Source organism: Sebastes umbrosus, chromosome 21 (genome assembly GCF_015220745.1).
Source record: "Sebastes umbrosus isolate fSebUmb1 chromosome 21, fSebUmb1.pri, whole genome shotgun sequence".
Classification (NCBI taxonomy): domain Eukaryota; kingdom Metazoa; phylum Chordata; class Actinopteri; order Perciformes; family Sebastidae; genus Sebastes; species Sebastes umbrosus.
The window spans coordinates 23,260,842-23,283,375 of record NC_051289.1 but is presented as its reverse complement, the minus strand read 5'-3'; the positions used below and the strand labels follow the sequence as shown (position 1 = coordinate 23,283,375).

Sequence of the window (22,534 nt, the reverse complement as noted above, 5' to 3'; positions counted from 1 at the left end):
GACTCTGCTGCCCTAATATGCCCGGAGAAAAAGGGAGCTTTTGAGAACGTGCCCCTCTCGCGACGGACTGTAACGAGGAGGGTTGAGGACATCGCGGGGAATCTGGAACTTCAGCTGAAGAACAAAGCGGTCAGCTTCGACTACTTTCCCTGGCTTTGGATGAGAGCTGCGATGTACGTGACACTGCCCAGCTACTCATTTTCATACGTGGGATATATACGGACTTTAAAATCACGGAGGAGCTGGCAGCCATGCAGTCAATGAAAGGGACGACAACCGGGAGTGATTTATTCACGGAGGTAAATGCATGTTTGGACAAGTTGGGACTAAAATGGGACAAGCTGGCAGGTTCTCCCTTCACCTGCAGTGTGGAGAATACACCCAGTGATGTTCAGATGGAACTGATTGACCTGCAGTCTGACACACTTCTGGCAGAGCACTTTAGGTCAGTCTCACTGCTGGACTTCTACTCTTCCCTCAAAGAGGAGAACTTTCCACACGAGGAGGCATGCTCAGAAGATTCTAGTCCTCTTTGGATCTACCTACGTCTGTGAACGGACATTCTGAGTGATGAAGTTCAACAAATCCAGATACAGATCCTCTATCACTGATGACCACCTCTCAGCTGTCCTTCGCATATCCACCTCAGACATTCAGCCAGATTTCAATGCTCTTGTTCAAGCCCAGAGCAGGCTGGATTTTTCCCACTGAACAAGTAAAATTAACTGTAAAACATTAAAAGCATTTATTGCTTTTTGCATCAAGTTGACAATTGCCTATCTTTAACATACTGTAAAACACCTATTCAGTATTTGGGAAGATTAACATGTTTAAAATAAAATGAAACACTGATGCAATTATTGTTTTTACTGTTTATTACTTCTATAGGAGTATTTTCCTATATGACCTACACCACAATTGCATATATTTATATAAATATTTACAGAATATCCTTATTCTTCTGATTACCAGTAGCAACTAATCCAAAGTATATAATTTAATGCTTTTTACAATGGGGACAATTAATACTGAGCAGAATTAAGTTCAAGTTATTGTTGGTTCGGCCCTCCAACACAACTCAGGTTCCTCATGTGGCCCCTTGTAAAAATGAATTGCCCACCCCTGCTCTAGAGCTAGTCTTTGGTTTGTCCTTTCTGGGCTACTGTAGAAACATGGCGGCCGGCTCCGTGAAGAGAATCCGCTCTTTAAGTAGATAGAAACGGCTTATTCTAGAGGTCCTGACAGACTAAGTTTGGGGCCGTCGGTGAGCGTCTGTCGGTCTAGTTTTTGCGGTGTGTTCTGCGGTGTGTCGGCTTGGTGTGTCTGGGTCTTTAGGTAACGGAAACACAATTCTTATTTTCAGGTGATTATACACTAAAGAAAACATATTTACTAATATTATATTCCATTTCTGCCAGTAGATCAACCGAAAATGCTACACAGTATTCCTTTAAGGGGAATTAACTTAATCACCTACAATAATGCCGCCAACTGTATTCATGTAAAATCAAATGTTAACAGAACCACTCCACTGCATCAAATCTCTCAGTGAGTTCATCAGGTCTGGGTTCTGGTGGTGACGACAGAATCACAGATTTTACAGTTTAATGGTGTCGTCGTCCAACTTCAACAGCCTCTTTGGTATTTTAAGCATAGAAGTCAAAGTGTCGTTTTAGTCGGACTGACTTCACATTCCTAATTTATAGCAGAGGGTGGGAAGGCCTGCTTAAATATAAATGGTGAAGAGAAGCACTTTAAGAGTGTACTAACAGAGCTGCTTGCTTCACCTACATCAGCCATTAAAAGGAAAAGATTTGATGTCGGAAGAAGTGCTTCAAAACTTAAGGTATGATTAGGGAGGCGGTGTTTGCGTGAAGTTGAGAGATGATGCTGCTGGAGCATGACGCAAACACCCACACACACCCACACACACACATACAGTATATATATTAAATATGCAAAGTAAAGAGTGCGTCAGTTGTTTCAGTGAACAGACAGAAATGAGTGTGATGGCCTCTCCTTCGCTCCTTCGTTTTTGCTTTTATCTTTACTCATAAAGCAGAACAATAAAGTACATGAGATAAATAATCCATGATAAACAAACAATGGCTAATTGGTGTGATTCTACTAAAACCTTGGCGTGTATGTGTGTGTGTGTTTGCGTGTGTGTGTACACTCATTATCTCCGCCAGCGCTTTAGCACTGATCACAATTCTTTTTAATTAACCCACGCCGTGTATTTTTATCTTCCAATTCGATGTTGCTGTGCTGTCCGCCCATCAAACAGACAAAGAAGACTATCAAACAATGATGTGTGGGAGGGGGAAGGCAGCGATCAACACTGAGATACAGTGAGTCAAGGAAAGAAACAACTGGGCAACGAGGTGGCTCTTTGAAACCGTCGCTGTGTCACCTCTAATGAGCGGATTTGTGTTTCGTGAGTCATCTTAAGTCATACAGCTGTCAGATTACAAAGACTCAGGTAGCACTGAGAATTAGCTATCGTGTGGATGCTTATGCTCGCTCTGTGACACCCCTGCTGTTATTCATTAAATGTTTATATACTTATGTTGGCATGACTCCTGCCCTAAAATAATAATCTCACAATTTAAGAGATATTTGTTTAGTATTAACCTGGAAACCTTACAGTAATCTTGGATTTGGGTATTTAATTTTTGAACAAATTTATGTTGCACTGCTTCTTTGAGCTACTTGAACCATTTCTGCTACAGCTAGTTCAACAATTACTAATCACGGAAATGAATAAAACTGACACAGTTATAATTAAATAAAATGTTCTAAAAAGTAGTGGAGAGAGGGTCCAGTTTACCACTGCAACTCCAACTAACTTTAGGATATTTAAAGTTACTATGAGGAACTTTCATTTTGTGTTGATTTTGGCAGTCCCTGTGGACAAAAGCTTTAGTGTTTCCGAACACCAGACTTACTTTAGAAACCCTCTAATTTTACTGGAGCAGGGTCTGACAGTCTGATCCGCTCAGTCCTGGTTCTGGTTCTGCCGAGCCAACCTTCGCTTCAGCGGGTCCAGCAATACGGCCTGGGCCTCCAGCAGCATGGTGTCAGTTTGGCAGAGCAGCGAGGCTTGCTGAAGGAGTTTCTGGTGAACGTGCATGATTTTGTCTGATTTCACTGGAATCCAACCCAGTGGCACTGATGAGAAGCATTAAGAAAAACTATATAGAAATAGCCAATCTTTTCGCCGATGGTCTCGTTTACTGATGTAGGTCATACAGAGGAATCAGTATTACATGAGACTGTTTTATAACCAGTTAAATGTTCCTCACAGTAACTTTAATGTTAAGGAAGACAAGGCTACCTCAAGCACCATGAGGCTACACTTTTTACACTATTTTCATCTTTAAACTTCAACTGAAGGATTACATCATCATATAAACCAAATCTAAATAGAGTTATGTATGTTTATCAGATAAAAATAAATAAATCTGTTGACTTGACTCCTTAAGTTGACATTTCCACAACATATAGATGTATCAATAATAAATGTAATTTTTCGGGTGGATCTAATTATACAAAAATCTTATCAAAAATAGATGATGAGATGTCAGTTTTTTAAATGTGAGGATTTGCTGTTTTACTCTGTAAAAGGTTAGTGTGTTTTGTGTGATAGCTAGACATCCTATTGGAGCAATACTGCCGTACCTCCAGATGGACAAAACACACAGTGCAATAAAAAAGCTTCTTTTTCATAAGATTGCTTTGTCCTGACAGACTGTCTAGCCAGAGACAAAATACTGTAAGAGAACTCTTAAGAATGAAAATACTTCCTCGGCCGCCGTGACAATGGGACACAACCTTGGCCGGGTTTGATTTTCAATGAGACTAGAAACAGAAATGCAGACAGACCACCCAGAAACCCGCAGCACAGTAGCCCAGACATTCAGGTGAGAACCCTGGCTCAAGCTGAATGGAACACAACACAGGGAAGCTGTTCAATTCTATTACTCGTCCATTTGCTTTACTCCTCTCTCCATATTACAATGTTTCACAGCCTTTCATTGCTCTTTCCTTACTCTATAACACGAAGGAGGGATAGATTAAACACCTCCTACTTAGGTCAGAGCAGGTAGCTGAGGTAGTGATGGGCAGAGACTGGCAGACAAACTGGGAGAAATCCTCTTCACGTCGAGCTCAGCGTGTCCGACACCTCCCAAGGTCATCTCTGCTCTCCCAGCAGAGAGCCTCTGTCACTTTTAATAACTTTTAAAAGGGAACATTTTTTCTCTCCTCTGACAGGCTGAGGAGTTGAGGGACCGGTCGCAGAGTGAGACAATCACAAAGTGCCGACAGAGCGAGGAGGTGTGAAGTGAGGAGACGGGCCTGCAATGACTAACAGCGTGCGCTGTTACTTTATGAAAAGTACCGCTACACAGAACAGAAGTATGAAGTCTGATGTCAGTCAGCATTTCTGTTTCAAGTTGGCTTGGGCAGCGAGCAGTCAGCGGGGCTGTAATCCTCACTCTGTTATCTGTCACTATCTGTGCTTACGATTGCTATAACACTATGGCAGGGTGTGATGCATTATGACACGATGCAGCGTGTTTTCTGCAGATAGAGAGAGGTACAAACACAGGGGCTAGCCATGCTGAAGAATTCATGCTACTTTTATGTGCTCTGGATTTATGTCTCAGCCAAATGGAATATGTTACACTTTACTGTCACTCAGTGGGATATATTATAAGGCAATAGGGCTGCCAAGTGGGCAGGAAAACTATTCTTGTATGCAGATAATAATAGCTGCCAGAAATAGTGCGGCAGACAGTATGCACGATCCAATTTTTTCTCTTGCGATTCCAAGACCCCAGCTCAGGGTGTTATAATATACCAGTGTTCTCTTTCTCCCAAATTTCAAATCTCTATACGTCACAGTGTGGAACGTATCAGGATCACGAGGTAACATGAAGCCAGGGATTGCTGTGACACTAAAAACTGAGGTGGTGGCCCAACATGACTGACACGTCATGGCCAAAATCCTTACGCTTGCTTATGATTTGAAACAAGATGTGTTTTCCCGTCTTTAAACCTAAATAACTGACATATTTTATTGTATTAAAGGTACAGTGTGTCAGATTTGGCGGCATCTAGTGGTGTGGTTGCAGATTGCAACCAATCCCTCTGCTCCCTTACCAAGACTGTGGTATTGTGAGCCGCCGAGTGCAAAACCGTGGCAACACTGTTCGCCTCGCTCAGAGGTCATCCTTACTATAATAACACTAGTTCAGGAGCAATGGAAGTCAAAGGGCGGCTGGCGGTACCACGGTTTAGCACTCTGCTGCTTACGTTACCGCGGTTTCACAAGCTTGACGAAGAACTACGGTGGCCTTCAGGTAATGCAAAAAACATGAAAGGCTCTCTCTAGAGCCAGTGTTTGGTTTGTCCGTTCTGGGCCACTGTAGAAACAAGGTGGACTCTGTGAAGAGGATCCGCTCCCTATGTAGATATGAAGGGCTCATTCTAAGCTAACGAAAACACGATTCTTAGTTTCAGGTGAATATACACTAATGAAAACGTAGTTATGAATATCATATTCCATTTCTGTTAATAGATCCCCACAGAACACACTGTTCCTTTAAGTCCACCTCCTTACCTGTTCCTGTCTGTCAAGCCATCGGTCCACCATTGGGTGGTTGGCGCTCAGAGAAGATCGAGTAATTTCTCTCTGGAACTGAGTGGACCAGCCACTCGCATCGCGAGGAAGACTCCGGTAGGAATGGCCTCCTCTCCCCTGCAGGAGAACGGGAAGAGAGCTTAACATCGCTGCATGACTATCACATCCATTCTCCAGATTTATGGAGACAGCTTTGTGGTTTGGTTCTACCTATAGCCGCTGGATGACAGACATTTTGTGGTGGATGTCGGTTAGTATATCTTGGACGCGTGCCACGAACCAATACTGTGTTGTTCATTGGAGTCTCACTCCATTCAACCCTCACACCTAACCCCTTCCCCACATCTAAACCTGAGCCGCTACTAAGAGGCCTATTACAATGAGACAGCCACAGCTGAGCGCTTCCATTACACAAAAGAGCACCTTCCAAAATGCTACTGCCAAGGTAATGTCAAACACCAGCAGACTTCAGCGGGCTTATTACAATGGCCACAAGCACACAAAAACACACTAAATTACATTCCAGACATGCTAGCCTTGGCATTGAAATATCGGCGATTGAAGGTCATAGTGGCTGAAGCTATTTGAATAAAAATGAAAGCAAATTAATATTAAAAGACACAGCGGAGACAATGATTCAACGAGGCACATAAACAGAATAGGAATGATTTAAGGTCTGATGAGTTGAGAAAACGGCAGCTAAAGAGCGAGACTTGACAGAAACAGAAGTTTGGATCCCTTTAATGAGACATCACACAACAAAAGAACACAGACTAAAGTTAAAAAGAAAAAACTCCCAAGTGGCATGTTGCAGAATGGGGGTGTGGGGGGGGGGGGTGTGTGACAGACATCCGAAAAGACGAACAAAGACAAATGAAAACAAGTTATGTTCAGCGAGTGATACAATGGAAGGAAACAATGCAAGACAGAGAGTGAGAGAGAACGGGGGGAGAGATCCCTACCCCCTACATGATATAATAAGCCATGTGTGTTTTAGTGCGGTTGAATGTGGCGTGACGGGGCCTGGGGAAGCACCGCAGACAGGACTGTAAAACACAGCCGGACACGTGGGCTCTACCGAGACGGCCCCTGATAGCCATCACGGCCTCGGTCCCCGACATGCAACACGGCGCGACAAAGGAGCCCTCTCCGAAAACTTTTACGACACAGATCGTAAAAATGCGGAGAAAACCCAGATACCAGAGCGGTATAGCAGTAAATCAACGGGCTCATATCTACTGCCTAATCCCTTTATTTGCTAAGCGTGGAGAACCCGGAGCGTGAGGTACTGTAAAGTCATTTGGAGACGTGATGAGTTTACAGTGCTAGCTGATGACTGAGGCCTCCCGTTGGCTTGCATTAGGGAGATTTAGCAGAACCGAGCCTTACTCGGCCATAACTGGACTCACGGGGAATTGGACAGAACACGGCTGGCTGTAAAGAAAATTACCCCAAACAATGGGGAGACACTATAGTGTATGGCTTACATCCACACGCTCTTCTGGCAATGCTCATCACTGATGTATGGCTCCCTTTGAGAACAATGTTAGCGCCAAGACATAAATATATCAAAGTCAATGCTGACTAATATATTCAACATCTGTTGTTGATTGAATAAAAATAGACTATATATATATAGATGTATGAAAAAGAGATAAGGAGGATTCTGAGGACTAAGACTCCCTTTTTGTTGGAACAAATCTAATGGCCCAGTCAAGAGCTGGACGAGCTGAATAAAGACAACAGCCTCCCAGTGCTAGCTCATTACTTTTCAAACCAGCCGCCAGCGACGGGATGATTACGTAAATTGATTTAATTCAGATATCACCTGCTACAGATGGGAGTCAAGAACTAAATGGGATGCATTGCATTCAGTCAAGCTTTATTTCCAAAATCTAGACAGTGTGCAACATGTATTTTAGCTAGGGCTGTCACGGTGGAGGAATTTCACCTTTATTGATAATGATTTGGCTCAACAGCGCGATATGCGGTATTATTGCCTTTTTTTTATTACCTTTATCCTGATTTTAGTGCTGTATTAATAAGCTTTATTGTCAGGATATTATTCGGTATATTGTTGTTTTTTAAATGACAAAAGATTGTCATACTTGTTTATTGTTCAATGAAGAGCAGCGTTTTTTTTCAGATGAGACGCTTTTGTATGCGTCTGGGTGCTATGATACGGGATAGCCGCAAAAGTAAAAATGTCAACACAAGATATAGAAGTTGCTCTGGAGGAAGGGAAGGCTGAAACATGTGGGGAGAGGACGGCCCCGTCGGTCTATGTGTATTCATTTCACCTCCATTGTTGTTGTTCAGCACATGTAGCCAACATGTAGGATGTGACAGTTGGTCTTTGTGGTATGTGTCCCGCCCCTCCTCTATCGTGATTTGACGGCTGGGTAAAAAGTGACAGTGACGAGCGCAGCGTTTTACCCAAAGCTGAACATTTTTCGGCAAAAACAAAACTGCAAACGTCCAGCACTGAGTGCAGGATAGACGATCAGAGCAAAATCACGCTGCTGCATAATATTCATAAAGCATCATTTTAGCTTGTGGCGCTCCCATTGTTAAGAATTTAAAAAAAGAAAAGAACATAGCGGTTGTGCCGGTTGCTTGCTGTCCCCTGTGGTTGGCTTGTCCAAAGCGCAGTTATTGCGACAGCCCTAATTTTAGCCCTAATTTGAATAGCAGTTCTGTTATCTCATTCGATCAGATATCAAACAAACAGAACTAAGGATGTTTAAAATGATGCAAAGTCCTTTTAAAGCAGCCTTTTGGAGTAAAATGAATCACTTCTTACATGTAATCTGTGGTGTAATGTCACAGTTGTTGTTGTTATATGATGTGCTAATGTACATTAATTTGTTTATAATCTAAAGTTAAATCCTGTTATGTAAATTCTGTTACCCCAAACCCTGCTTATCCCACAGTGCAATGCAACCAAACATGAATATCCTGCACACAAGAGTGGAATCCACAGGGAAGAGCATCTATTAACACTTTTATATTCTTCATTGTTTTCGAGCACACAAGCTCACACAGACAAACAAACAGTTGAATATATTTGCTCAGTGTAAGATGTCCCCATCCTGACAAAATGAAAGGCCTGATATCCATTTCACCTCGACCTCTTTCCCTCCGCCCTCCGCCGGGGAGTGTGCCGTTACATCGTTGAGGCTCTGACAACTAAAGTGTCTTTAAATAGGATTATCAGACGATGCTTCCAGACACACTAATCACGTGGAGGTTTGCCGTGTCACGTTCCAAGCACTCAATCATCTCCCTTTTTTTTAACCTCTCTGTTTCATCGGGAACGGATCTCTCTCTCTCTCTCTCTCTCTCTCTCTCTCTCTCTCTCTCTCAGCGAGACGTAAAGGTCTGTCAGCACCACGTGGGGGCAGCCATTTTGAGAAGTTAATTGGCTTCCTTCTCTTTCAGAAGCCGTGGGGAGGATGTACCTGAGCTACACTTTCTTTTAGGATTCATAATCAGAGGCTTTGAAAAGCCCCAGAAAGGTGAATTTGGAACAAAAGGGACGAGTGTTTAACAATCTCTGCTCGTCTTCTTGGAAGACAAAAAGGGGTGTTGTCAGAAGGAAGTAGTTTCAGTTAGAGACTATTGATGCCACTGCTGGATGTCTGCAAGCAGGGCAGCACAGGTTTCATATCTGACGGTTATTTCTTTGATTCGGGGCGCAGAGGAGAGGCGGAATGAAAATGAGGGAAGAAAGCAGTAAGGAAGTTCAAAACAAGAGAGATTGCAGGAGGTTGAGAGATTTCAGAGCACATCTCTCTGACATTATAATTGATGCAGCTCCAGTTCATCTGCAGCACTGTGGAAAATAACTTCTGGGCAAGATGCTGTTTGAGCGGTGTAATGCAGAACTGATGTAACAATTTTAAGTTCTGTTGAGTTTTAACACCTTTTTATATTCACATAAACCTTCATGATGTAAAAGGTTTATCATAGTAATTAGTAGTTTGGAGGTATTTCTCTTGAGAGCAGTCAAAAGTCACATTTGAAGATACCAATGGATCACCGAGCAGATTTATAAGTTACCTTTCGTTCCAGGCTGCCGGTGCCGTTGCCGGTGCTTGTTTTTGGTTTGTGGTGATGCTTTTGGAAACCAGCGGTTGTGGACCAGCGAGCTGGGTTCTTTCTGGACGGCTCCTCTGGATCGACCGGGACTTCGCCCGGAGGAAGGCCGGCCAGGGAGGGATCACTGCTGCGACGGACATGGAGAGGCATGTCTGTGGAGGAGGAAAGTGGAGTACAAGGAGGGTGGAAAAAGAAAAAGAAAAAAGAGAGTTACAGCAACATTAAACCACTTGCTCCTTTATTCACATACTGAACAGATCACTTTCCACCTCAGTGTTCCAACTGTGGCACATTTGTAGGCCCACGGTTCTGTCTGGTAACCATAAGACCCCCGCAGTACCTCCTCGACTACACTATATGTCCGCTGAAACACGGGAAGTGGTGATTATAAATACTTTTGTTTCCATAGAAGGTCTATTCAGCCCAAAGGGAAACATTGTACAACTCGGAGAGGTTTGGTTTGGCTTGAGTCCCGCAATAGTGACATATATATATATATATATATACCATAACTATAATTTTAGCTGGAAAATTAACCAGACAGCCATAAAAAAAAATGCAAATATGAGAGAAAATGATGTATGTGAAAAATTAAACAACCCCTTGCTCGGCCTAGCCACCCTAAAAATAACAATTACAGTCGTAATTGCAGCAAAATTGCTCATTTATCATGATCTGACTCTCAAGATAAGGGTCATTCTTACACACTGGACTACTGACACAAGCTGATTTTGGAAAGTTTCCCAGTTTTTAAACCGGGTCTCACAACCATAATTACCCCAGCCATCAAACATATACAAGAAACTGCACAGGAAAACACTGGTCCATGTTGCCACATTGACCGATCTGCAACTAAAAAAGGTTCACATTTCTGATCAGAGCTGCCAAAACAAGTAGAGAGAATGAAGTCGCTCCACACTTCACACTCCAGCTAAAACATTCAGTGAGAAATCCTGCTGATGTCTGTTACACTGTGAGTATATCCGGGAGTCGGGGTATGAATCATCTGGATTTTCCCAAAAGGCCATATGGATTTGTTTATGACGTTCTAGCAGCCTGCACGTTACACCCATGATTATGCAAATAGTTGGATAACCACCTGTCATCCATCGGCAGATCATGGCAGCGAGCATATGCCGGTGCTAAGCTTCCATCTGATACACCAGAGACATGTCTTAGTGGTGGGAGCGACGCATTTTAATCACGGCTTACGCTGTGCCGCAACTCGTGCGTGTTTAATGCTGTGACAAGACTGGGGAGATTTGACTGCTACTGTAAGTGTTTCTTGTGACCGCCTGCAGTGTAGCCGGGAATGAAGACAGTATAATTATGTGACTGAATCCCAAAAATAAAGGTGAGATCAACACGTGTTTGTCAGTCGTGTCTCTCCTTCCTCATAATTTAATTCACTACCACCATATAATCCTCTCCTACCTGATCATTCTGTGGTCTCAGGATTATGGTCAGGGCTCTATAGAGTGGTACAGGGATGACGTATTTTTGAAGGCCAACCAGGAAGTTAGCATCGCTCTGGTTCCCTTGACAAAAAGCCAATGGGGTTTTTCCATTGGATTTTGGATTATTGCAGAAAATAAGCTCTGTGGCAAACAGCACACAGCAAGATTTTGAGGTAAAATGCTAAAAAAAAAACATCTTTCAACAATCAACTTCGAGAGACCTGTAAGTTCAAAAATGCTAACTCATTTCCAGGTTTTAGGACTCATTCCTGCACCACTCTATGGCACTGAACTGTCATTTACTCACTAAACCTTTTTATTGCAAGGTTGTAGGTCATTGTAAAAACTGAAGCTTATTCTACTGTTAAACTCATTGAGGGTATTCTGCTCTTGCTTTGTACAGGTTAGTTTAGCAGATAGCTAATATTAGATCCTTGAAATAAAGTCCCAGGAAACCGGAATACCGTTGGGGCTTTTGTGACTGTTTAAGACTGTTTAGTATACATATGTGGCCTCAGGCACAGCAGCCCTGTATCCTGGAAATCACATCTGTATTGAAGTGGACAATTCAGCACTTCTAATTTATGTCCAGTGCCAACATTCAGTGGATGTGTAATTACAGTGCCTGTCATGTAGCTGGATGAAGAGTATGTGTGTGTATGGAGATTGGGTGGTGGATTAATGTGCATTGGACTTTCACACAGGAGACCAGAGTCATTACAGATGTACAATTAACATTTGCCATTTTATTAACCGTAACAACGATCTGAACCTAACCCTAACCAAGTGTTTAATTTGCCTAACCCTAACCGTACCTTATCCACAATTTACTTGCCTTAGCCAATTTCTTTCCCTGTCCTTAACCATACTAATTGCAGAAAGTGAGAATTCATAAAAACGTTGCCATTGGATGTATAAAATGTTGTCATGAAACATATGGAACAACTGATACTGTCATTCTCGTTGGGAGGACAGTCTCAGAGATAGTGTTGGACACAGAACAGCACTCAGCAATCCACAGTCTGGACTTTCTGACTTGTTTCATTACTTTCACTACATTTTACAGTAGTTTACTGCTGATTAAACCACTTTGACGTAAAGTGTAATTGCTTAATATTGCTGGTCATTAACTTTAAGCTGTATGTTATAAAAACCCTTTATTATTGTTGCCGACTTTACTGCTGGGTTTCAGTCTCTCTTCCAAAGCTCCCGGTATGGCTGATGCCAATGCAGAAACATTTGCACCATTATCCTGTTTTAGTCAAAAAAGATCTGATGTCAGTGTGTCCCACAGCACAGCCCCCTCATTCCACTAAGAGCATGGGGATTTCATATGCAAATGACGATATGATGACATCTGGAAACTTCTAGGAACTTTCTCTGCAACCAAGAAGGGGAGTTGGCGAAACTACTTTTTTCACAGCGACTTGAGTTAATAAAAGTCTATTTCTCATGAGGGAATCATTGCTGCAAGTTCTCATACAGTAACAGGTAGCTTGTAAAACCACACTTTCAAAGTAGCTTTCCCAACACTCTCTTAAAAGTTTGATCTTCCTCCTAACCAAACCGCTGTGGCATGCCATACACCATGCCAACGAAACTCACCAGCCGCTTTTAATATATTCTGTATTCCTCTGTTACAAATGTGTTTCATTTATTTTGGCCGTTGTCTGTATGGTTTCCTCAAAAGGAGGTTTGGGGATCGAGTAAAGAAAACCACAGCTAGCAGCCAGACGGACGGTCGTTGCGCGTTTACTCTTAAATTAGGTTGAAGATTCAATAATGGCGTTTAATAGACTTTGCCCCCTCTCGGTAACGGCTGGTTCACATCCAGTTCAGGGCTCTAATGACGTTCACCTCAGACAGCGGGGGTAATTAACGTCCAGTATTATCCTACAAGACAGGCTTAGAGATGACACACACACACACACACACAAATACAGAAAGACAGGGAGGGAGAGGGAGATCCACAGGGACAGAAAAGGAAAAAAACAGGAATGAAATGACACAAAGTAAAAGATAAAAAACCACAGATGCTCACAGACTGTATAAATATGAAACATCAAATCTTCATACTGTCTACTGTTTGCCTCAGAATGTGGCTTTTTTTAAGTTAAGACATAAAGCTTTGTTTTTTGTGTATCTGTGCATGTGGACAGAAAGTTACACAAGACATTTGATGTGGATTAAAAGCCTTGGTGTATTTCCCAGAATACCTCAAGGCTCCACTCTTACCGGACGTTTATCTGGTCTTTTGAAAACATGACAAGATTGGTCTTGCTTTATGCAACGTGATTGTTTCCAGATGCTAACAGACTTAAATGTCCATTGTTACGGTCTAATCATTTAGTAAAGGACCAGTTAGGGGGATCTATTGTCAGATTTGGAATATGATATTAATAAGTATGTTTCCGTCCGTCGATAACGTTACTCACTCCCGTTGCCACCACTCTCTCTCTCTCTCTCTCTTGCTTCACCTCTCACTTACCACATACACACACACTCTAAGCACACTACTCTTAGAACAGCTGGCTCTAGAGAGGGCCATTCGCATTTTCGCGTCGGCTATATCAATCTTACACACTTGGCGCACAGGAGAAGTTGTGATCTGCAACTTCACTGCTATCCTACACACTGTTCCTTTAAAACCACGCTTTTACCAAACATTCGCGCCAAATAACTGAATTAAATTAAAGTGCTGTAGATAAAGACGGCATCTGAGAATCTCTATAAGAGATGCAGTGTTACATCATGATACATGATGTGGTCTAGAGATATGTTAAATTTATAAGAAACCTATCTTACGGAACAAAACGTGTAAGTATCATGAACGTTTGTTTGCCATAGAGCTTATTTTCTGCAAAAATCCAATGGAAAATTCCCAAAATTGTCTTTTTGTTGAGGAAACCTGTGCAATTGTAACTTCCGGGTTGGCCTTCAAAAACATGTCATCCCTGCACCACTCTATTTCATCAGATCATCTCATTGTTCATGCTATCCCTTACAGATTACACCACCGTCACAACAGATTTAGAAACCCATGAGTGTGTTATACAAAGGATTTACTTTGTGTGACCTTCTTTGCACTGTGGATCTATGCTTACGCATCAATTAATAAAGTCTGGCTATTTTACGATGCCACTGGCATCCAAACATTAACAAGAATAGCATATTCTCATTTAGTGAGGTCTTCTCTTTAATAAAATGCTGATCCATCAGTGGGAACAAATCCTTACAGATTAACATATGATAAAAAAGAGAGCTGTTAAGTGTGTGTGTGTGTGTGTGTGTGTGTGTGTGTGTGTGTTTGTTTGTGTGCACACTGTTAGAAGGTCACAATATGAAGATTCCCCCCCCTCCCCGTTCTCCCTGACCAATTTTCCTCTACTTAATTTGTGATGGGATTATCCCGGCAGTCCGAAGGGTTTGGTCGGTCCCACGTTTAATAACCGGCGCCGCCACTTCAGACCGAGCCAGCCATCGATCCAGGCTGAAGAGAGAGCGAGACCGTTGAGAGGGGGGTGGCGGCTAATAAGAAGAGGCCCTAATCCAGCCCCTGTAGTGAGGGATTATGGCCAGGGCGCAGGGTCATAGAGATGTACACACTCCACAATTCACCGCGGGGAGAGGTCAGACTCTCCAGGGGCTATTACCTCGTATTGCTTTGTCCTTTATTTATCTTTCACGCTCACCTTGTTTGGGGGAGAAATATATTAGCTCGAATGAATCACCGTGGATAAAAGCATGGCTGTATGCACACAGCACTAAAGTCAATATTAAAGTCATTTAGTTTAGTATTAGATTGAAGAATGTGAAAATCTAAATGATGGAAGGTTACTCAACTGGATTCTGGACCTACGGTGTGGTCACAGCTACCGAGTTTTATGGCTATAGAGGAACCTGCAGCACAGTTTGAAATGGGAAGGAATACATTTTTAGTGCGGGTGGCAGATCTTGCTTTAATTAAAACTTGGGGCTGTCATGATATCAGATTAAAAAAACAGAAAACGTTATTTTTATCGACATATATATACATGAAATTTGACCTCTGTATTCAACCCATCCTAAGCATCGGGAGCAGCGGACTCCTGTAAAGCGCCTGGGGAGCAACTTGGGGATCAGTGTCTCACTCAAGAACACTTTAAAATGCGGACAAGAGGAGCTATCACGCTATATATAGAAAATTTGAAAAAATAAAAAAATGATGCTATCATTGATATTTATCTTTAACTTTGTTTATGCTGCTTTTTTTCCCCCTTGTTTGGCAAATTAATTGCACCCAAAATAGGAGTATAGGGAGATGGAGACAGAGTCTGTAACAATAACTACAAAAGCTTGATTTAAGAGGCGCTGGATTATTTACACAATATTATCATACGTGTATTATTAACATAAAAATATCACATTTACTGTTAATACCCCTATATCACGACACCCCTAACAGTATGATGTGCCCACTCCACAAAAGTGGCAAAAAGCACTGACATGAATAAATAACATTAAAAAAAACAACATAAAATAAATGCCTTGTTAAGAACCAGTTCTAGAACAGTATATTGGCCTCACTAATGGGAAGTTCAAGATGTTTCACTGTTTATCCAAATGAAATGTTTGGTTCTGACATCACACAAAGCCAGACAGCATTTCAGTTTTTACAACAAATATTAGAAAAAACAACCAATAAGAATCAATTAAAATATATATAATAATCTCTTGCAATGTCAAAACCATATAACTTGCTATAGCAACTTGCTTGCAACCAGATATAGAAAGGTTTAGTAAACCAACTAGGAAGTTTGTTCAGTGTACCACATAAATGCTTATTTCAGGTGTCACAGATATGAAATGAAACATGATTCAGTATTTGCATGGCCTATTTTTCACCAATATTTATTAAGCGGAAAAAAATCAAACACCCTCAATTTCTGTCCCTTTGAAAATCTAAAGAGCGCAGCAATGACAGCTCACCAATTGGTCTATGTCGTATGTTCATGTTGATGTCCATCTTAAGCAAGTGCCTTGTCAGACATATCATCATTTATCCCCGGCAAGATGCTCTTCCTCTTTATGAATGAAGACGTGTTTGAGGACATCCACTTAGAGGACGCTGCTCTTTTAGAGCCCTTTGAGGTCTTCTTGACGCTTTTGTCTTGTGTAGATCTAGTTGCTGTTATAATGAATAAGGACATCTCCCCTCTGAGCTGATGTCAAGTGACATGCTTAACATACACCTGATTGATGTTAGAAGCGAGGAAGCCACTGGGATGAACGGTACAATGTCAGTGAGTCCAGAGGAGTGTTTTATACCTTCTGAAGTCTTATTAGCTGAGAGGAATTTACATACAGTAGACAACCCATTCACAGCATTTTCTGCAGTTTAGAAGAAGTTGCATGGCATAAACATGTCAAAAAAGACCTTGCCCACTGATCACAAAAACAAACCACTAAAAAACTACATTTTACACAGTCATCCCTCTAGTTTGTCATAAATATCACCGACCTGCAGCACGGTTACATTTACCTCACTTCACTTTCCCACTTTTCCCTCAAGTAGCTCTAATAATGCAGCAAAATCAACTTCCAACCTAGTGGTGAAAGAGATGGGGGTCAGCTTTAATGTATTAGCCGTGGAAGCTTCCAATCACTGAAATGGCATAAAGTAAAGCGAGAGGGTCCTTACTATACCTGGAGAGGAGGGAGTGGCCCTTCCTCCTGACTGGCTGCCAACTCAAGGTAATGGAGCTAATGCCTCAGCATACTGATAAGGTTACAGAGAGGACACGCTAAGAAGGGACTGGCTATTTGGATTGTGTGTTTGTGCTTGTGTTCGTAATCTCGTATTTCTCTTCTTGTGTTGACCACATTACCTCACAGGGACAGAAAAAAATCCAAAATCATGTGAGTATATTCCCAGCCAGGCTGTTAAATAGGTGTTATCAGTCACTTTAAGCACCACAGATGTGGGTCAATAGGGGCCTACTACACCAAATAATAGGTTGTATCATCTATTCACATGGTCAATCACCAAAAGAAGGTATAAAAGAACAAATCAGCAACCTCTAGTGACCGTAGTAATTATGACAGGAAACAGAGTTTGCATCCCATGTGAAAGCAACAACATTTAAACATAGTTATTTTAAGCCAAAACACAATGTTTTTCCTTAAGCCTAACTAAGTGTTTGTGTTGCCTAAACCTAAACAAGCAGTTTTGTGTTCAAAACATAATATGTTTCATGCAGTCTTACATGTTAAAACGTGTTGCTTTTAAGTTTCGCTTTCACTTTTACAACGTAGCAGGCCCCTACTGACCCACATATATGATGCTTATAGCAACTGATAACACCAATCTAAAGTCCTCATTACAGTCAAATCAAGTCAAGACATTCATCACTTTTACAAGGGATTATTTCATAATTTATTGTTATTATTGTTATTCAGACCAAACTAGAATTATTGCCTCAATGCTGTATGCCTCCACCAACCAGGCAAGTTGCAGTTTACATCCATGTCTGTCCAAAATGTCATCATTCATCATTTTATCCTATTTGTGTGTGAAATTGTCATAATTAGCATATGAATTCTTGAGTTATTACCCAAAACGTGTTTTGTGAGGTCACAGTGACATTGACCTTTAACCACCAAATTCTAATCCGTTCATCCTGGAGTCCAAGTGGACATTTGTGCCAAATTTGAAGAAATTCCCTCAAGGTGTTCCTGAGATATCGCCTTCACAAGAATGGGACAGGCAGACAGCCCGTAAACATAATGCCTCCGACCGGGGCTGTTGCCAGCAAGGAGGCATAAAAAGTAGTTGATGTATTCTGGCATATTCAGAGGAACTTACAGTATGAGAGTATAGCTGAGGTTTTGTTTTCCACTTAAAGCCAAGAGGATAGCTAAGAACTAGGTCCTGGTTAGCCAAAATAGGAATTATGGAATACTTAACATTTTATGATGTGTTGTGTTACTTGAATCAGAGTCCAGCAGAAATCAAACCAAGGAAGGTGGAAACTCTTACACCTTTAACACTTTAAAAAAAAAAACATCAGGTTTTAAAGTCAGTCCCTTTGGATTAAAGAAAGAGATTTTTTCCAGACTCACTATTTTTGTGCTGACATTTAACAATCATGCCAGGACATATCCGCTGTAGAAGAGTAAGGCAATCCTTCCTGCACGCACAAAAACCTCAATAATTAAGAATTCAGTGTTGCCGTGACTCTTACTTATTCTTGACTGGAACACCATATGCTCCAATATCACTGATTTCATTGCCATGTGAAAGCAACAAGCTGAAGCCTGTTCTCTAAATCTTTAATTTAAGGGGTAAATATAAACAAAAATGGTGTTCCTTCACTAATCTTTGTGATTTGAAACTCTCCAGCATGGTGTTGCAGCAGGTTTTTTGTCATCAGCCGTCAAATGAAAAACACCTGCTATTACATCACGCATTGGGGTGTGGCCAGAAGTGCAACATACTTGGGAGTTTGAAACAAAGAGCAGTGCAACAGCACTTTGTTTTCATATGTGCTTTGATGTGGATTGAGCCTTTAATCAGAATATGAGAGGTGGGTGTAAGAAAAGAAAGTACAGAGATACATTAGAGCATAACTTCTGCAGTGAACGTCACAGATGCTATAATGTATCCGAGGGAATAGAATTTGGTATGGTAAGATGTGGGTGAGAGGTTGTGGAATAAATAAAGCAGGGTATTCACTACAAATATGTGCATAGAGTTAGAATATAGGCACTATCAGCCGAGCAGGGATGAAGGCTGTCTGGTGGGTGAACTGGGTATTTTCTCTTGAGGCCCTCTGGCCCTGGCGTACGCTGAGTCCATGCTTTCACATCAGACTGATTTAAATATAAATGCCAAGCAACCACGGCTTCATGAAATGTCTAAAAGCTGTTTTTTTTCCTGGGCTACTTTGAATACTTCAAGCCTGGGCCAGTTCAATGTCTGAATAAATTATGGCACTGAGCCATTTTAACTCTCCTCTCCAACCACTGACTACATATTGATGTCCCTTGTGTGCGGTGAAGGGGATTTCCGCTGAATACACTCTGACCTGAATCATCCACGGGGGGACAAAAAAATCCATTTTTGGGGGGGTAGCAAGACGGTTCTGCAGTGGTGGGAACCAGGACTGTGGAGAAGGACATGAAAAATGTAGAAGACTTAAATAGGACGCTGGTCAAGCGAAGGCCAAACGGGGTCGGGAGCGCAACTCAGTGCACTTCTGCGAAGTGTTTAGCAAACTCTAATCTCATGTAACGTCAGAGACTGAGAAGAGACAAACTTTGAATAAACATCAACTGCTGACCTTTACCAAGAGCGGAAGATGAAATCCAATAGATGGATGGATGGAAAAGCACTTTAATACAATGGCGCAGTTATGAAAACAAAAACCCTACTTGGCTTTAGAGCTAAGTGCCCATTTTGTGTGTGTGTGTGTGTGTGTGTGTGTGTCTGCTTATATGTACAGTATGGTGTATAAATTTGTATTTGCTTATCTGTGTGTGTATGTGTGCTTTCATATACATCTGCACATGTAAGCATATTGTAGCTTCTTCTGGCTGACAAACAGTGACTGCCCCAACCCCCCGCCCCTTTCATTTTCATTCTACACCCAAACCTCAAACACCGAATCAGTCAATACACTTGCATTAGCAAACTGTATAAAAATGCTACAAATCTGTATTGGGAAACAATAAAAAGTCCATCATTCAGTGTCTTTGGGCTATATAAAATCCAATCGTACATTGCTAGTTTGTCAACTTCCTATTTACAAGAGCACCACTCAGCTGGTTCACGCACAAAAGGGCATGTTTGTAGAGAAGACAAGCCGTGAGTTTGCTGTTTACAGGTTCTAAAGGTGAAGTTCTTCACACAGCAGCCTCTTCTAGCAAACTGACCTAAAATATCACTTGACTGGCTGTGTAGCCTCTGTAGGCAATATTGATAGAACCGAAACATCTCTCTGCCAGAACTATATATCAAGGTCATAACTTCAAAATGAGTAGTTTAAATGGTACCTTCGGTATTTTTCAACCAAGACTATTTTCACATGTTTTTCTGTCTAAGCGACTAATAGGGTCAACAATTTCTGGAATTTGGTCCAGTATTGAGGGAGTGCGCTGCAGACGGCGGCTGCTCACGGTCGCAATATGGTGCTATTGGGGCAAGCTGGCACCGTCATTTATGTCCAATAAAAGTGCTTGTTTTTGCCATGACAGGCTCTGATTGTTATTATAAGTGTCTGACATTATTGAAAGAGTCTCGATCAAGGAGAAGTCTGAAATCTGGTGAGGTGACGTATTGTCCATATTTATTTGAGCCAGAGTATACGGATATTCAGATTTCACAATGAGACTTCTTCTTGAGCGGGACTTGGACACAATAACAAACAGACCGGATCAAGAGAAAGGTAAGGAAACGTTTTATTTCTCTGTATCGTCCTTTCCATAATGTTGCTAGACACTTAAAACAATCTGAGCCTGTCAGTGGCGAAAAAAGGGATTTTGACGCCGCTCAATTGCCCTCGGAGCTCGCTTAGCAGCTGCCGGTTACAGCATTATCCCTCAATACTGGAACAATTTCAAAAATTGTTGTCCCCATTAGTCACTTAGACACAAAAACATGGGAAAATAGGGTCCAGGTTAAAAAATACCGAAGTTATCCTTTAGGAATTAACCCCTGCGGTTATAGTGATCTCTTCGATCTTCTTCTGTCATATTTGGCATGCAGTGTAAAGATGAAAGAACTCATAATGGCATGGGTGATGTGGTCCAATCGATTATTTTTGTCCAGAAAAACTTAATTCCATATCATTAATTTATGTTTTGTAATGTTTATTTGGATGATTTTACCATTAAATGAGGACATAAACATGTACCAAGGAAGTTCTACTACCCTCCTCGATGACAAACTTCATATGTCAATCACATTAGTTTGGGTTTTGAGTACGATATCCCATCACAGTCCTTGAGTCAAACACTAGAGCAGGAAGAGAGCTGTATTCCCACAAGGTTGCTGAGACAACTGTCCTGTTTTCATTTTAAGCAAGCAATAGAGAGAGACAGAGGCTGATTCTTTTCTCCTGACAGAAAGACAATACAGACTATTTACTGGAGAGAAAGAGGAGAGGATGTCAGACTTCCTCGAGTCCTCAGAGATGAGGCCTCCAGCAGCAGACACCTAGACACTTCAACAACAATAACACAAACGTGTGCGTGTGTGTGTGTGTGTGTGTGTGTGTGTGTGTGTGTGTGTGTGCCGCTCTCAGACTGTTCCCCCAGACAATGAAGATCTCGGGGAGGAGGGGAGGAGTGGAGTTCACTCCCCAAATCAAACCTGACTCATCTAGGTCGAAGCTCTACTCCTGCTCAGACCCCAGAGAGCAACACAGCTAGTGTGTGTTAATGTGTTTGCATGTGCACACAAATGAATGAGTACAAACACATGCACATAAGCATGTTTATGCTTTGATGTGCCAACCCGGTTGCACGAAAAGGCGTATGTGAATGACACGATAACGCGCAAGGCAAAAGCGCGCGATAAGAATGCCGTCCTTGCTTTAGGCGTGTCATTTGTACGCCATGTAGTCCATATTTACTGCAATGTAAAAGCATCTGCTACGCTCAGAGTTAGTGACGTAGAATAAAAAGTGAGAAAGACTGCTTATAGTGGGCGGGAGGGGAAGTGGACGAGTCCTACAAACACAGGACTTTCAAACAGGAGACTGGTGTTTTGTTTAGTGAGCTATATGTTAGTGACATGTTTTTTAGTGATGTTTGTGACGTGTTTTCCGTAGTAATGTCACGTTGTTTCTGTACTTATTGTACTACGGACTTATTTTAAGGCCAACCATGACGTTTTTCCTAAACCTTACTAAGTGGTTTTGTTGCCTAAACCTAAGTGAGTGGTTTTGTTGCCCCCTTCTGGTACTGCACCTTCATACACGCGTGTGATATTCACGCCACAGAGAGGCAAAACATGACACTGACACTCTATCCTCTGTTTGACGAGCAGGTCTAGTACATTCTTTGGCGTGGTACCGGTTTGCATGTGCACATGCTTCCAAAATCATTTCTCTGGGCTGTTGAACAATTAATAAACATTTGGGGTCAGGTGATCAGGTTTGATCTCAAGGCCGAGGGAAGTTTTTCTTCCCCAAAAAGGTTTGGAAACACAGGTTCAGCTTCACTCCTGGTTTAAATCCAATAATTCAATTTCCTGCTGTGTATACATATTGATTTTTCCATTTACTGTCTCTTCCAAAAGTAGCACAACAAATTCCTCTTAGTTTGTTACTTCATAATGCCTTATCCA

At 41.8% G+C, this 22,534-nt stretch overlaps 1 protein-coding gene across 3 annotated transcripts in view; it reads right to left on the bottom strand.

Annotated features, from left to right (window-relative positions):
- Nucleotides 1-22,534, bottom strand: part of LOC119480529 (partitioning defective 3 homolog) — a 431,832-nt gene that overhangs the window by 256,050 nt on the left and 153,248 nt on the right. For 2 of the 3 annotated variants that reach the window (XM_037756853.1, XM_037756854.1), the window contains exons 4-5: nt 9,710-9,900; nt 5,627-5,764 (exon numbers count right to left, since the gene is read on the bottom strand). In XM_037756853.1, the coding sequence (XP_037612781.1) occupies nt 5,627-5,764; nt 9,710-9,900 (329 nt within the window). The remainder of the gene's footprint in view (nt 1-5,626; nt 5,765-9,709; nt 9,901-22,534) is intronic. The other variant, XM_037756855.1, reaches the window with a different exon arrangement.